A 16,671-nucleotide genomic window follows, 5' to 3' on the forward strand; every position below is an offset into this window, starting at 1 on the left:
GCAGATCAGGAAGCAACAGAAGAAAAGGAACAGCAGAAATAGGGGGAGAAATGCGAACAGCTGGGCCGAGGGACAAAATAGATGGAGACGGACAAACAAGGGATGCAGGTAAGAATGAGGGTAGGGGAGGATGCAGGAGGTGGACAAGATGGATACAGAAGTAAACTCTCAGGAAGGAAAAACTGGAAAATTAAGGTGGGGTGGTGTAACAGAGGAGGAGGCAGAGTTGTGTTTTTGTAACACAAAACACAGAGGAGGCAGAGGGTGCAATACCAGAAAGGAGGCAGTAGAAGACAGAGAGAGCACCAACCTATCTGCGATGTGAAAGTGATTGGTCCAGAGACTCAGCTTCATCGTGAGAGATTCCAATGATCTGGAAGGCCTTGGTTTCCAAGGCTTCAAGCTGAGCAAGGTGTGAGGCAGGGCAGCCAGCCTGGAGAGGAGATCCATATTCCATCAAGCTGCGGATGAAGGCCTTGGCAGTAGAAAATTATAAAAACAAAAGTAAAACAGTTTGAGGTTATCTGCTGTGAAAACATTGCAACAGTGCTAATGTTCCGGGCAAAGCCCTTTCCCTCGCCAAGTGGAAGGTGAAGCATTCGGTATCTCAGCCTCAAAACTGACCAGCAAACCAGTTCCAAGTTTGTTAATTCTGACTGATATCGAACATCAGGCCTGGTAAACAGATTCGTGAAAGACTTGGGCCAACAATACATGCTCTATGAGATGCTGCGTGGACTGTGCTTCCCCACTGACAGACCTCTGGTAGCTTGTATCTGTTGCTGCGCTTGAGCCTGGGGAGTAACTGCCGAAATATATCTGTCCGGTTTCTTCCCAACATCTTTGTTCTTTGTTCCTTTCACACTTCTTTTTAATTTTTTCACATTTCTCTTTCTTCATTCTAATTCTTGCTTTTTCTTTTCTTTTATCTCTTTTACACTTTATCTCTCTTTCTTTATCTATATGTCTCGGAGAAGTGAATTCTTGCAGAATTTTTCTGTGAGGCTCACTTGGCTGCACCTGGATTTGTTTGAGGGTGGTGAAGTAGCAGCTGAAATCCGAATCCTATCCAGGTTCCTCCTGATGACACCATCTTCACTCTTTACTTATTCTGGTTCCTTCTGTTAACTCCAATGAGGTATTTGGTCTTCCGTTTAATCATGAGCTGCCGACCTCAACGTCATGGGACATGGCCCAATGAAGAAAAAAAAAAACATGATAGGCGAAATGCATGTGATATCAACTTTAACATATAATTGTAGAAATGCTATTAAGTTTAAATTTTAATCATATTCATGTCTACATTCAAAATCACAGTGGCAAAGGTCAAGGAAGGACTGTAACATCTGTTAGAACATTCAGGATGGCAATGTGTGACTATCTCAGGGTTTCTGTGTCAAGGTTTCATTCCTTTCATCAGGAGCACTCTCAATAGGCCTTCTGAGCTTACTCCATCACAAGTGATGGACCGCTCATGTGCGACTGCTAGTTCGAACATGTCAAGGTCCAGTGAACCAGTCGGTACCTCAGCTACAAAAAATTGTCCGCAAATCAGTTCCAGGTTCTTCAGAACAAACTTCACACGTTTCTCTGGATCCATTAACTCCAGGACAAATAATTTCACATGAAACTCAACAGTCACCATCCATCCATCCATTGGGACCATACTCTGTACAGAGCATTGGTGCTGCCAAAGCAGTCTCTTTGGTTATTGGGCACAATCCTGGACAGGTGGCCACTCCGACACAGGATACCAGCATGCTGGCACTCATTTTGATGACCTCGGAAGGATGACAGGCAGAGTCAACCCCACCTGGTATTAATTCAACAGCTGAGTGGGATTTGAACTCAAGATCCTAGGATCCCAAGCCTACCACCCTAACCATTAAGCTAACACCAGGCATAGTCACCATGAGCAGGTTCGATTTCTCCTGAATAAGCAAAGCGATTTCCAAAAGCTGGACTGAAAAAAGCTGCATCAAGGAAATACTGGTGCAAAAGAATACAATGTGAGATCTTTGACACATAATGGGTTTGCCATATGTCTGTTATTGGGTAGTCGATCTAGTCGAAAAAAAATGTTTTTTTTTTGAGATTTGTTCTACCCTTATTATCAGCATTTAAAATGGCGATTTCAGTTAATACAATGTCGATTTCGATGAAACTTGGTTGGTAGGTTCATACCATGACCTAGTTGTGTGCAAATGAGAACCGTTGCTATCAACACCACCGTTGCCGAGCAAAGGGACTTTGAAATTTTTGAAAAATCATACAAAATTAATTTTTTCGAAAATCAAAAATCGGGCCACGAGCAACTGTGGGCAGTACATTCAGCCATATTGTCAAAAATTTCCAGCCAGATCCTATGAAAACTGTCGGAGAAGATAGACTTTGAATGAAACCTGGTCGAAAACAATAAAAAAAAATGAAGTTCGTTATATATCAGAGACTATGAGTCAGATATACATGAGATTGGTACGGTAGGTTCATGGTATGTCCGAGTTATGTGCGAGAAAGAACCGTTGCTATGGACCCCTCCGTTGCCTAACAACGGCCGAAAAACCTCTAAATGTGGGGGTATTTTAACGAAAAAAACAATCTGCAGCATTAACCCTTGAAGCGAGAATCATGAATTTTCTTGTGCTTAATCCTCAGGTCATTCCCCATAAAATGGGCCCATTGCGTCAGGTTCTATTGGGTAGTCGACTACCCATGTCTGCCTACCGGCTTGTCTACTAGCTATCGAGTTATGCCAATGTGGATAAATGTAATGAAGCTACAATCGGAAATAATAATCAGATTCCTATAGTAATGTAGTATAAGTGACGTATTGCTGTTACTTTAGACCCTGAGATGTGTTCCAGAGCAATTGTAACACAAGGCTTTAGTTGCAACACAAGACTTGTCTTACAAGGTTTCCCTTCCCCCCCCCCAACCACCATTGCTCTCAAAAAATTTGTTTTGCTCAACCATAACTGGGGCAGATTTATGAACAACATTGTGTATCTCTGAATTAACATATGTTGGAAGGGTGAGGGAGAGGCGTTTGGGGGGAGAGACACCAACTCACAACAACGAGGCTGACCTTTAAAAAGTTTTAAAATGTTTACAGTGATCTAAGGCTCAATGGAATATCTTAATCGTACAGTGAGTTTATCATCTAAGGACAGGTGTACCCATCAGATCATGAACCCGTCGGTGCTGTTGAAGCAATTTCTTAGGCTAGAGTTATAATCCTGGAAAGGTCACCGTGCCAACACAGGAAATCAGGACAGGAATTTATGATTTGTTCAGGGGGCCGGTGATAGCTCCCCAACTCATCGCGAAGGACATCTTGGGATCTTCACCATCTATCGACTAATGCTGGCAGACGGGACGACCAGTCTAACGTCCATCCGAGGGACGGTCCACATGTCGATGAAACACCCTGCCTGTGAAACACCAGAATGACAGTTTATTGCTTTCAAACCCAAGCAGACAGCTTAGAGGCGAGTGCTTGTACCTATGGCCATCCTGCGAGCCACACAAGTGTATTATACATTTATCTATGGAGTTCTGCACATGGAGTACAAAGCAGTCTATCATATTTTTCAATCTGCCGATGGAGCAGCACAACAGGTAATCCATGCGCTTCTTTGATTTGTATTAAATTGCTGTTCACATTGTGTGGATGAAAATTTAAAAAAAGGGAACCTTTCCTCTGAAGCTCGATTCAATCAACACTGAGCTTGTGAGCATGTCATCAATATTATATGAAGGGTGCAAGTGATGAATGTGTAAATGGATATGTCACCTCCTCCATGCAGTCAAACACGTGCGAAAGCTCTGCATCTGACAGGTGGTGGAGGGTCTTGGCCCTAAAAAAGGCAGAAATGTTTATGTTGTAAAATAAACTTTTTAATACATACAGTATTGCATGCAACTAATAAGAGCCATCTATTTAATGTGTACGCACATGGAAGTGGTGGGAAGGGGGGAGAGTGTCAAAACACGAAATGACGAGAGAGAGAGAGAGAGAGAGAGAGAGAGAGAGAGAGAGAGAGAGAGAGAGAGAGAGAGAGAGAGAGAGAGAGAGAGAGAGAGAGAGAGAGAGAAAGAGAGAGAAAGAGAAAGAGAGAGAAAGAGAAAGAAAGAGAGAAAGAGAGAGAAAGAGAGAAAGAGAGAGAAAAAGGAAAAATCTGAGTGGAGATCGGAGTAAAGACAGGGATGGGGCTTGTTTACAGTATATAAGGAGAGAGTCACATGTATCTTACATAATCACAGCATTCGTCAATGTGAGTAATTAGCCTGTCCCCTGCGCCGCAGGAGACGGGATTTTGTAATGTGTGTGTGTGTGTATGCGTGTGCGTGTCTGGACCATAACCCTTTTCCCATTTGAGCTTTTGTCATCAAATTTTCAACAAAGCCTTATCTATATATTAATACTGAAGGACCAATTTTGTGCTCCTCCGAGTGGTCGCGTCACGTTTTTCTCGGTACTGTGACCTGGACTGAAAGAAACTTTGTACCTGTAAGAGTGCATCGCACATCGTGGCAATAGTCAACTTTCAACTCTGAAGCAGAATAAACACTTTTCGTTGAGATGGGGGCGGGGGATGAAGAGGTGGGGCGGGGGATGAAGAGATGGGGGCAGGGAGTGAAGAGACGGGGCGGGGGATGAAGAGGCGGGGGCGGGGGATGAAGAGGCGGGGGCGGGGGAGGAAGAGACGGGGGCAGGGAGTGAAGAGGCGGGGGCAGGGAGTGAAGAGGCGGGGGCAGGGAGTGAAGAGGCGGGGGCAGGGAGTGAAGAGGCGGGGCGGGGGATGAAGAGACGGGGGCAGGGAGTGAAGAAGCGGGGGGCAAGGTAAGCAAATTTTTGGGCGGGGGTAAGCAAATTGAAAGCGGGAGACGGGGGAGAAATGGGGTGGGGGATGAGTGGGTGGGGGGTGGGGTGAATTAGGAAGGGTTGAGTTGAGGGGGTGGAGAGGGGGCGGGGGACCGGGGGCAAGTGGGGCGGGGAGTGAAGAGGCGGGGGCGGGGCCGGGGTAATAAAAATTTTGGGCGGGGGTAACCAAATTGAAGGCGGGGGGGTGGGGCAGGGGCGGGGGATGAATAGGCGGGAGCAAGCACGCCCTGTCCAGTCCATGTCCCTCGAGTGTTGGTGAGCTGGTGAGGGTGGTTGAATGAACGAAATCCGTCTGTGACGGGGTTTTGGCTAGTTATTATTATTTGACCCTTTTTATGATTTTTTAAAACATTTCTTTTCTGAGCAACCACTTGCCCGATTGACAAAATTTTCAGGGTAGGAAAAACCCCCCAAGGAGACTATTTGAAGGACAATTGTGATGTTAAAGGACACGTGTATGGCAGCAATATTGGATGAAACACAAAAAATTAAAACATTATATCTCTGAAACCGCTGATCAGAAAAATTGGAAACATCTCATTCTACTCCCAATGGGGAATAAAGGATTTTAAGGATGATGTCATCGGTGAAGTGGTAGATCAGCCATAAATATTTTAATCAAAATGCTTGTTTACCATTGAGATTCAGTGTGAATGTCCAGGCCGTAGCAGTTTTACCAATTGAGCTTTTGTCATCAAATTTTCAACAAACCTTTATTATGAGAATGTGGAGAACACAAATGAATTAAATCTATAAAAAAAATTTTAACTGTTGTTTTGTCAAGTTTAGTTCGAGTACAAAGCAGACACGGACCGGTTTTGTATTTTGAGGTGCTTTCTAGTTTTAATTTGGAATCATTTTATCGCCTTCAGCATCAGTCTATGAGAACCATTTGGAACAAGAACGAGAATTGCTTTGCAAAACATGTCCTCTACTGGTCCCAAGCTGTTAGAAGATAGAAGACGGTCCCAACACTGGAAGATAAAAATTTGTTTGTATTTCTTGCACGCTCGAGCCGATACTGGAACCAAAATGAAAAATAAGAAGAAACCTTAAAACTCACAGTTTGGGACTATTCGACAAAATAAAAGGAAAAGCAATTTTCATTTACCGATATATGTTGTCGACTAGAAACCAATAAAGACAATGAGGATAACAAACTGGAGATAAAAATTAGTTTGCTTTAACGCATATTCGAGCCAATACCGGAGCAAAAATGAAGAAGAAAAGGTAGAAGAAGAAGAACTTTTCTAACCCACCATGTTTCATTCGTTTCTAGGCTTTGCCCATTTCATATTAAAATGTACATACATGAAGCAAAAACATGCATACGGCTTACGCGCATATTTAATACATCGTGGTTATATACCTGGGATCATTCCAATTGCACTGGTCCATGGACTAACACCCAGGTCTAAAGCCCGAGGCCTGCCGATCTGTGCTGCTTCATGCAGTGGTGGTGCATGATTTTATTGGGGTGGATTCAGGCCAGCTGTCCAGCCAGTGGGTGTAAAGCAGTGGAGTGGAGTCACAGCAGCTGAACACTGACCCATGTATGACATGTGATATTTTCTAAGTTTAAAAAGGGCATAATTGTGAAAAATTGACAAAACGCCACGAAACTCGAGCTTGTTCTGTTACTTATCATAATAAAGCCATACACCAAGATTCAGTTGGTTATTTTAAAAGGTATGGGAAAAAAGTCTGAAAAACCACAGGTGGGACGGATAGACGATGGAGAGCAAACCTCTAGTCCCCTCTGGTGAAACCGTTTGGGCACCAATAGAGGGATGAGGGATTGGAGTGTCCCAAAAAAGGTTTGGAGGTTGATGATGCACACTTTGAGGTCAGCAAATAGGAGAGTGTGAACATGATGAATAGGATGGCATTTGCTGTGACTCACGATTTCAGAAAAGAGATCATGAGCTCCCGACGTTTCTGTGACTCGATGGTGCGGATGGTGCGGAAGGTACTACGACTCAAGCAGAGCAAACGCACATCAGTGATAGCTGTGGATGGAACAGAGGATAGATAATGCATTTAACACAACCAATATCATCCTCAGCATTGATATGAACCACAAAAGGTAAATGGTGAAGTTACTCAGACTTGTCCAGCTATGAACATGCGATGTTTATCAGGCTTTGATCTGATAAGCTAAACCAATAGGATGAATTATAGAAACTAGCAGAGTACCCGCCCTACAGGCAATCTTCTTCCAAGCATGTAATATGTTCTGCCACATACCTTTATTTGGGTGGTGTATAGACAAAAAAAAATAACCCAGGTTATGTGCATGAAGTTCTTGTCAACCGGACCTGAACCAAAATCGAATCGGCTTGTTCTCGTCACCTACCAACTCATCAAAGTTGTCATAACTCATCCACAACTTTTTGAAATATCATGCTTTATATCGTTTTTGGCCCCATCTCTCAGTGGTGAAAAATCACTTCAAAAATTAAAAAAAATTATTGTATCCGATTCCCACCTTCGGTGGAGGAAGTAAAAATAAAAGAAGAAAAAGAAAAAAACCTAAATGGTGGTTTAGTACCCCAAAGGGTACCATTAAAAGTTGGGGGTGTTAATGGTAGAAACAAATGCTACAACAGCTATAAGCCTTCCGCTATCCTATAGGCGATAGGGAGATGCTTAACAATAATAATGGCGGAGGAGAGAGACAACTTGCCAATGCTCTCGGAGGGAGCAGATGCTTCTCGTAACAACTAGCACATTACCAGTAGGGTGAGAAACACACATGATGCTTCAGTACCGGGGAACGCCCCGTTGAACAGTGCATGGATAAGGAGATGGCTTGGTCCATAAGTCCTGGTTCTTTGCTGTGATGAAGATTGATGTTACAAGGCTGGGAAAGGCTCCGTTCAGTCGTATGTACTCACGAGTGGAGATAACGACCATTGGCAGTCGAGCGTACACACGGACACACACATAAACGGAGGTGGATACTTTAAAACCTGGTATGTCTCCGTTCCATCTCCTGAATCCCACCTACATGTGGAGATAGCCATCAACAATAGCAGCTTGCACACACATATACAAACATGTACATGTGCGTGTGCGCACACATATACAAACATGTACATGTGCGTGTGCGCACACACACACACAAACATGTACATGTGCGTGCACGCGCGCACACACACACACACACACACACACACACACACACACACACACACACACACACACACACACACACACACACACACACACACACACACACACACACACACACACACACCCTGTGGCCGGTTACATTTTGGCTGTAAGTAAACTTACACGTGCAATTCTGATATGTGAAAAAATCACCACCACACATTCCTTTTCTCTTGAAATTCATCATATAATGATGCACATGTATTGAATAACATGCATTACATATTGATCAGAGTGACTAATATTGATGATTGTACGTGTATGCAATAAGACAATCGGTCAAACACTCACATCTTACTTTATTGGAGTTATTACATTTACAGGCAATAATATTTAGTTATTTCAGTACTGTGTTGAGTCCAGAAAGATGTTGTTGCGGTTCTCAGAACCGCATCCATAAAACAGATAGGTGTCCTGAGACAGTTATGCCATTAATATACGTGTAGATAGACCCCTTCCTTTTGTTTAGTGGGAAGACAAGGGAGTGCGTTGCGATGGTCTAATAGTTAGGTTATTAAATCATTTTTCCCTTTTTATTTCATCCCCACTCTTTTTATTTTCTGAGGCAAAATCCGCGACGTGCGCTTTGGGCTGGACTAGCGCTTTGAGCTTCCACCGTCTACCCGAAACCAGACATGTGCGGCGAGTCACGTATGCTTTAGTACCCAGGTGGGAGGGCTGGACCGGCGTCTGCCCGAAACCTGGCCCAGACTGGCGGACCACGTGAGAGGTCGGGGCCAGTCAGAACACCGACTCAGGCGATGACGTCGGATTCGGCATGGCCCGTCCCCCGAGCTCCGGGCTCTATAAAACACGGAGAAGTCCTCCGTGAAAGAGTGAGTTGTGTTCGATGTTGAGTGGTGTTTTCACACAGTGTGTTCCTGCTTCTCGACTCTGCCTTCTGAACTCCGCCCACGTCTCACCTCGACGAACCGCCTCCTGCCTGGTCCCGCCTACTGCTCCACCCTCGCACTCTGGACTCCGCCCTTCTCCACTCAAGCTCCTCCTTCAGAACACGATCTCCACACGTGCGGCTGTGGCCAGAACAACACGACTATTGTCGGGTACCGCACCACGGAGCATTCCCCCCCCGCCCCCGAAACGCCCAGGTACCGAAAGCTATAACCTCAACTCCCCTCCCTCCCTGGCTGCAAAAGTCCCTTCTCATTTGGGGTTTCTTTTTATGTGTGTGTCTGAGTGTGCTGGCGCCTGTCTTTTAAGTAAGCCTCTAGAAGAACATTATTGTTGTTACTCTTATTAATCTTGCGTCAAGTCTGCACTGTGTCTGCTTTAGTAAGTTGCTTGTATTATTGTCGCACCGCACACCTCTCTCCTCTATCGCTGCGTTACATACCAAATAAATCTTTGTCGTACCACATACTTTGCCTCGCTTGCTTGTTAATAAATAATAGTCATGAGGAATGTTCCCAGCTCGCCTTTGTCTTTTCTCTAATTGGTCCAGCATGGCTCAAATCTAAGTTTAGCCGGGTCTTTATTCCCAACGATCCATTCCTTCTAGCCGGTACGTCCTTGGCAGTGTCGTTCGGCTGCATCCGATCTGGAAAGGTGATCCGATCCGGTAGCGTGATCTGGTTCGGACAAGGCGTACTGAGGGCATGGTTCCCCGGTAATTAAACCACGTGGTTAATTAGGTAACCAGATTCCATAGACGGGAGGACCCTAGGTCACGCGGTTGAGTTATTGGCGTCCACGGTCAGTTAAGCGACCCGCCGCATCACGGAATTATCCATGAGCGACGGCCTACAATTCTGGGGAGTCTGGTGGGAATCGATGTAGCTTCCTCCACCTCGTGGTCTTCTCACCCGACCATGCCGGCCCGCAACAATATGCTGTTAATCTCACTTCCGATATGTACTGGTCGATGGATCAAAGCAGAACTCAATTCATGCAGAACAAATATCAAATGTGGCTTTTGGAGATGTATAGCAAAGTTTTATACATCTGGATACAGTACTCTACTACACATGGAAAGTGGTCTGTCTTTCAGGTTTGGCATGACGAAGTGTGCCTGTGAATGTTCACTATTTTACAAACTACACATTATACTTTGCTGTAAATGTGCACATGCAGCATCCAACAAACACATTTTACCTCATTGGAGGTTTTAGACGCAATTAATGTCAATATTAAGTCTTTCTTTAGCCCTGTACTGAAGCTAAACAGACTTTTAATCTTCATTCTATTTGTGGTTGATGTATCGAAGCAGAAAGCAGTTCTGAACACATTACTGTAGTACACATAGAGTGAGGTAGACACACATTACACATTACTGTAGTACACTCCGAAACTGTAGTGCACATATGTAGTCTGGCACAATGAAGACAGTATGAATTTTTACTACATGTGTATTTGACAAAGTATTTATCTGCTGTTTGAAGTGTAGATCTGTGAATTATTTTAAATGTAGCAGATTCCAGTGAGGAATGGATGAGGAAAGAGGAGGCAATATCCTGTGGCAAATGGGACAAGAGCAGGGACCCATGGAAATTCCACGAAATGTAAAATGTGACTTCAGGACCTCAACTCTCCCCCTCCCCCTTTCTCTTCCCTTGCAACCCCACTCTCTCCTCTCCCCCACACCCATTTCACCACATCACCCCTCTCTCCTCCCCCCTACCCTTCATCCCCCTCCTTCCCCCTCTCTTTCCTCCCCTCTGTCCCCCTCCCTCACTCTGATCCCCATCCATCCCCACACTCTATCCCCCTTCTCCTCCCTCTCCCCGTTCCCTCTCTTCTCGACCCTTCCCCACATCGCGCCTGACCAGAAATGACTATAAAAAATGCATTTTGCCTTTTAAAACATCAATATCCGAACGATTTTCTTCCCGTTTTTGCAACCGAGTCATTAACCATCTTCTCAACTATTAAAAATGAAATGAGATATTTAATTTGAGTTAAGATAAAGCCACAAGAGAGTGTCGGAAAGCATGAGCCTTACACAAAAGAGGCCGATGAAACCTCAGACCGATATAGGCCATCAGCCATGGCTCAGAAAGTGCCTGGAAATCAAGTTTTGTTCCACTCATCGGGGGGGGGGGGGGGGGGTGGAGGGTAGACAAAACCTTGATGATATGATAGTATATATCCAAATTCTTCACTCAAATAGCTGCAGTTATTGTGTATTTTCATCTTGAAAATCGATGCATTCCCCGCGTTCTCTCATTTGAATTTTCTCCACTCGGATCACGTGTGGGCCACGTGACGCCTCGACAGCCAATAGATCGGCTGACATCGTATGCAAATTACGTCAGACTGTCATGTAACCAGCTAAGTTGTCCAAGATGGCAGCTTCCTGCAGGGAGGAAATCACCGGCAGCTGATCGGCGATTTTTGAAGAATATGGCCAGTGAGGACGCTCCCCCGTGTATTATTCACCAGGACAATGTAGCGAATGAAGAAGTCAAACGTTTTACGTCTGTAAGATGAGATAAATGGAGAGAAAGTGTCAACAAATGGCTCGTCTTGGACGGTCACGAACGGCGTTTAGCCGTGAGTGCTGGCGCGGGAGGACCAACTTCGATCATGGGCCTATTGTACTCAACCAATGAATGGAACACGCACGCACACTCGGATATACGCTTGGACACACGGACACACACACGGCTCCTTTTATAGTACAGATAATACAAGGAAAGGTTCACACATGAGGAGGCCAATCGGCCCATCGTGCCTATGTCACGTCCACTTACAACAACCCAATCGCCCAATCCACCAATCAACGTTCCACAACACCAAGCTGCACCCATACCACCAACGCAATCCAGCCCAACATTCACTCAACAGGAAAGGTGAAAAGGGGGCATGAAGGCTGAAGACCAGGATGTGTTGTGTAATCCGATTGTAATTCTCCACTTTAACAATGAACCTTTATTAAATAACAAACATTCAAAAACTTCTTTGTAAAACTGCAATGGTTTTCAGATATTTTTTTTGTTTGATAAACCTTCCAATAATATCATGTTTGTTTGTTACACATTCAAATAGAAATTTAAATCAAATGTCCAAAAGCGCCGCAATATGTGTGTGCGGTTTGCCAAAGTGTTCTCACGCAATCCTATAACTGCCTGAACAATGAACATGAGGTCGGTTCTTCTCACAATTCATCTGATACCGGACTGTTAATAGGATTTATGTATCCCATTTGATAAAATAATCCCAAGGTATTCTATTAATCATTTCTGATCGCATTTACCTTCTTCTGTGCATTCAATGTTCTTTTCGAATGCAACATTTCACAACGGTCGTGGGTTCAGGCTTCTTCAATCACTAGTTTACTCTTTGGCATCAGCTGAGGCTGCCAGGATAGCATGGTATTGGTGCCATAGTACTGAGCTGCCTAACTTGAGTTCAAATCCCAACCCAGCAATAAACTGCCATCCGAGTGATTTACAGGCAGGGCCAGGCCTCATTGTGCGTGCCGACCATCGGATGGATGGACATGAAACTGGGCATCCCATCCAGCATTAGTTGGTTGAACGTTGAAGATACCACCATGTCCTTTGTGAAGAGTAGGTGAGTTATCCCCAACACTGGATCAATATTACTGGCACCTGGAGGCCGGTTCATGAAAGACCTGCACAAAAAACGTTCCCCGAGCTAACCCCACAAGAGGTTGGGAATAATTGGGGCCATTAAGTAGCTGTAGTAGTCTTTTAGCACGAAGTATGCTTGCAGATATTGGTTGAATCTCCAAAGTATTGAAGGAATTATCGATTGGGATCAGGGTTTAAAGAGTTTCAAGGACCATATTACAATAGATCGTGGAGACAGAGAATTGTCAACACAAGACAATTCAAAACCAGAACCCAGTCTGGTAAAGCAAACTATGAAAGGTACATGCATCAATAGATATATTACATACACAGGTGGGTGAGTGGGAAAAGGTGTTTTTAAGAAAAGGTGAGGAAGGGGATAATGTCCAAGTATTGAAAGGGTTGGTTGGGGAGTTGGCAAGGAAGCACATGATATGGGAAAGGCGGAGGAGGGGTGGAGAAGGGAAGGGCTTTCTCTGACTGTTTTTACTCTATGATTGCATCAATCATTGTTCCTCATGCATCTGATAACCATTGACAGATAGTCTTGATTGCCTTGACAATCAATCAAAAATTGTTGCATGATTTCACTTTAATCTTATATACTTGAAGTTGCAACGATTTCCAACACTGGCGTGTACACACACACACACACACACACACACACACACACACACACACACACACACACACACACACACACACACACACACACACACAATAATAAAGCTAAAAAGGTGTCACCAGTTCGACAACCAACAACTCTTAAATTCCAAACAAATCAGAGAAGATTAAATGAACAGAGCTGGAGCTTAGAGAAGGAAATTATCCTCCACTGCAAAGCGTACTCTACGCATGAAGCATGGGGGACTAATGGTGAAGGAGAAAGATTCATGAACCAGTTGAAATGAACAAAGTTTCACAATTACATCCTCCCACCTTGTGAAACCCACAAATGGAGATAATAATAATAATAATAATAATAATAATAGTAATAATAATAATATGAGTCCCTTACAAGGAACTTCGATGCAGAAGGAGGCCATTTGGCCATTCAAAGCCTGTGCTATTATTACCAACCTATGGTTGTTTGTCCATGTTCTCTCTTTTTAAAAGGCTAATCATCAATTAAGGAAACAGCACACACTGTATTTTGTTACAACTCAGCCAGGGTTTGAACCACTGACCTCCCAGAATCAGCACAAACACCCTGACCATTGCACCACTACCACTGACCTCCCAGACTCAGTGCAGACACTCCAACCATTGCACCACTGAGGCTGGTAATAGTAAACCATTGCGAGTAGACCCTGACCTTGTACAGTAGCAGTGCGCGTACAGTCGTACAAGATGGCGAGTTCTCCAAACAGAGTCCCACGCTCTAAACGCCTCACTGGCATCCCATTCTTGCTCACCTGCAATTCACCCTCTATAGGATAGGGCAGTGTTATGGGTGGCAGAGATCATATTCACTGCATAAATAACACAAGTATTGTATTCTAATTATCAGAAACATTTTTCTAAAATATTCACTCGTTTTATTAATGGATGAATGAATCGACATTTTATTAATCCACTCACTAACCCACTAAGATGAACATGGCATTCCCGGCATCTCCTTCTGAAATGATCGTTTCTCCCCGGGGCCTTTCTGACATCGTCATGCACTCAATGATTCTCGCAGCCTGCTCAGGGTCAAGACCCTGCAGGAAGTCATGCCGTTGGATGGCTCGATTGATAAGACCCACGGTGCTGGGATCACACGCAGTCGGGGAAAAGAACAAACCAGCGTGGGCTTCGTATTATCATCAGCACGTTCATCCATTTTGTTCTTACTGCTGTGATCCATAAGTGAACTAATCCACAATGATCCAAACTCTTATCCTTCTTACATTCTGCAAAACCTGAATTTTGCTATGACATAAAGATTTGCCAAAAGCTAAGCCTCGATATATTTAATCCAAAGTCAAAATTTTAAAATTGCTTTTTCTGTAAATTTTCATCACTTTCACTGTACTTGGACAAGTAATAAAATTAATACTTTATTGGGGGAAAACCAACTACTGTACTGTGGTTTATTTAGCATCAATGTGTTTCTGTAATGTTTGCATTTATGTATTATATGCTACTGTCAGTCACCATGTACAATTAAAATATGCCACCTTTGGGCAATATGCCCCTGTCGGGATGGTGAGACACCGTACCACACCCTCCGTCCCCTCACCCTCCCCCTGTAGAACTTCCTCAGTCCTGGTCACATGTTCAGTATCCTGAATGTACAGAGCAGAGGGCCTCTGGCTGATGGGTTAAAGGGCAATTTCAAATTAAAATGAAGAGTTCGGTAAACTGAACAAAAGGACCTAGGAGGATGTTCTGTATGTGTGTTGTTCAAAAAGCTCGTGAAACGAGGCATTCATAATAGTCGAATAAAATATAAACTTGATGAGTTGTAAACTTTTAAACTTGATTTTTATTTGTTGTGATGAAGGTGCTTCAAAGATCAGCTGAAGACTTCAGTGCAATGGAGGAAGAAGTTCCATGTTTAGTTTCCTCATCTGTTTCACTACAATCTGAGTTACATAAAAATAGGAAAAACCGAGTGGGAATTGATATCTTTCACATGTGGATAAGTGGTTAACCCCAAAACCACCCACCACCCAAACAGCACACACACACACACACACATATATATATATATATATATATATATATATATATATATATATATATATATATATACATATATATATATATATATATATATATATATATATATATATATATATATATATATATATATATATATATATATATATATACATATATATATATATATTGTTGCGGGCCAGGGATCGGGTGAGAAGACCACTAGGTGGGGGAAGCGATCTCGGCTCCCACCAGACTCTCCGGAATTGTAGGCCGTAGCACACGGATAATTCTGTGATGCGGCGGGTTGCTTAACCGACTGTCGCCGCCAATAACTCAACCGTGTGACCGAGGGGCCTCCCGTCTATGGGTTAATCAGGTTACCTAATTAATCACGTGGTTTAATTACCAGGGAACACACCCTCGGTACGCCTTCTCCGAACCGGATCACTCTACCGGATCGGATCACTTTACCGAATCAGATACAACCGAGCAATACTGCCAAGGACGTACCGGCTAAAAGGAATGGGTTGTTGGGAATAAAGTCCTGGCTAAACTAGGATTCGGACCATGCTGGATCAATGAAAGAAACCACAAAGACGAGCAGGGAACATTTCCAATAATAATTTATGAACAATGGGCGAGGAATGGTATGTGGCATGATCAGGATTTATTGGGGTGTGTTGTGCAGAGATAGGGGAGAGAGAGAGGTGTGGTGCAGCAAATAAACAGGCAACTTACAAAAGCGGACACAGAGCAGACTTAACCCGAAAATAATAACAATAACAACAATAACGATCTTCTGCAGTCTTACTTAAGCAAACAGGTGCCAGGACACATAAAAACACACACACACACACACACACACACACACACACACACACACACACACACACACACACACACACACACACACACACACACACACACACACACACACACACACACACACACACAACCCGATGAAGAGGGAGTATTTGAACAAGAAGGGAAAGCAGTTGAAGCTACGATCTCGGTACCTTTGTTATTGATTGTACGAATGTGCCACCAATACGTTTGGGGGGGGGGGGGGTGCGTCGTGTCGACATCTCTGGCGTGTCGTCTCTGACTTCAGCAGCACGTGTGGAGACCGTGTTCGTGAAGGAGGGGCTTGAGTGGAGAAGGGGCGGAGTCCAGACAGCAGGAGGCGGGTCGTGGCAATGTCCAGCAGAGAGACGAGGGCGAAGCGAGAGAGGCGGAGTCCAAGCAGCAGGAGGCGGGTCATGGCGACGTCGAACAGAGACAAGGGCGAGGCCAGAGTGAGAGAGATGCGGAGTCCAGGCAGCAGGAGGCGGGTCATGCAGAGAGACGAGGATGAGGTGAGAGAGGCGGAGTCCAGGCAGCAGGAGGCGGGTCATGCAGAGAGACGAGGGA

At 44.2% G+C, this 16,671-nt stretch overlaps 1 protein-coding gene across 5 annotated transcripts in view; it reads right to left on the bottom strand.

Annotated features, from left to right (window-relative positions):
- Positions 1-16,671, bottom strand: part of LOC147017364 (cGMP-dependent protein kinase 2-like) — a 123,540-nt gene that overhangs the window by 71,037 nt on the left and 35,832 nt on the right. For all 5 annotated transcript variants that reach the window (XM_085846975.1, XM_085846976.1, XM_085846974.1 and 2 more), the window contains exons 5-8: positions 14,198-14,364; positions 13,928-14,041; positions 6,789-6,894; positions 3,794-3,857 (exon numbers count right to left, since the gene is read on the bottom strand). In XM_085846975.1, the coding sequence (XP_085703101.1) occupies positions 3,794-3,857; positions 6,789-6,894; positions 13,928-14,041; positions 14,198-14,364 (451 nt within the window). The remainder of the gene's footprint in view (positions 1-3,793; positions 3,858-6,788; positions 6,895-13,927; positions 14,042-14,197; positions 14,365-16,671) is intronic.

This window comes from Eptatretus burgeri, chromosome 11 (assembly GCF_056783735.1).
Source record: "Eptatretus burgeri isolate ZD-2024b chromosome 11, Ebu_testis_v1, whole genome shotgun sequence".
NCBI lineage: Eukaryota > Metazoa > Chordata > Myxini > Myxiniformes > Myxinidae > Eptatretus > Eptatretus burgeri.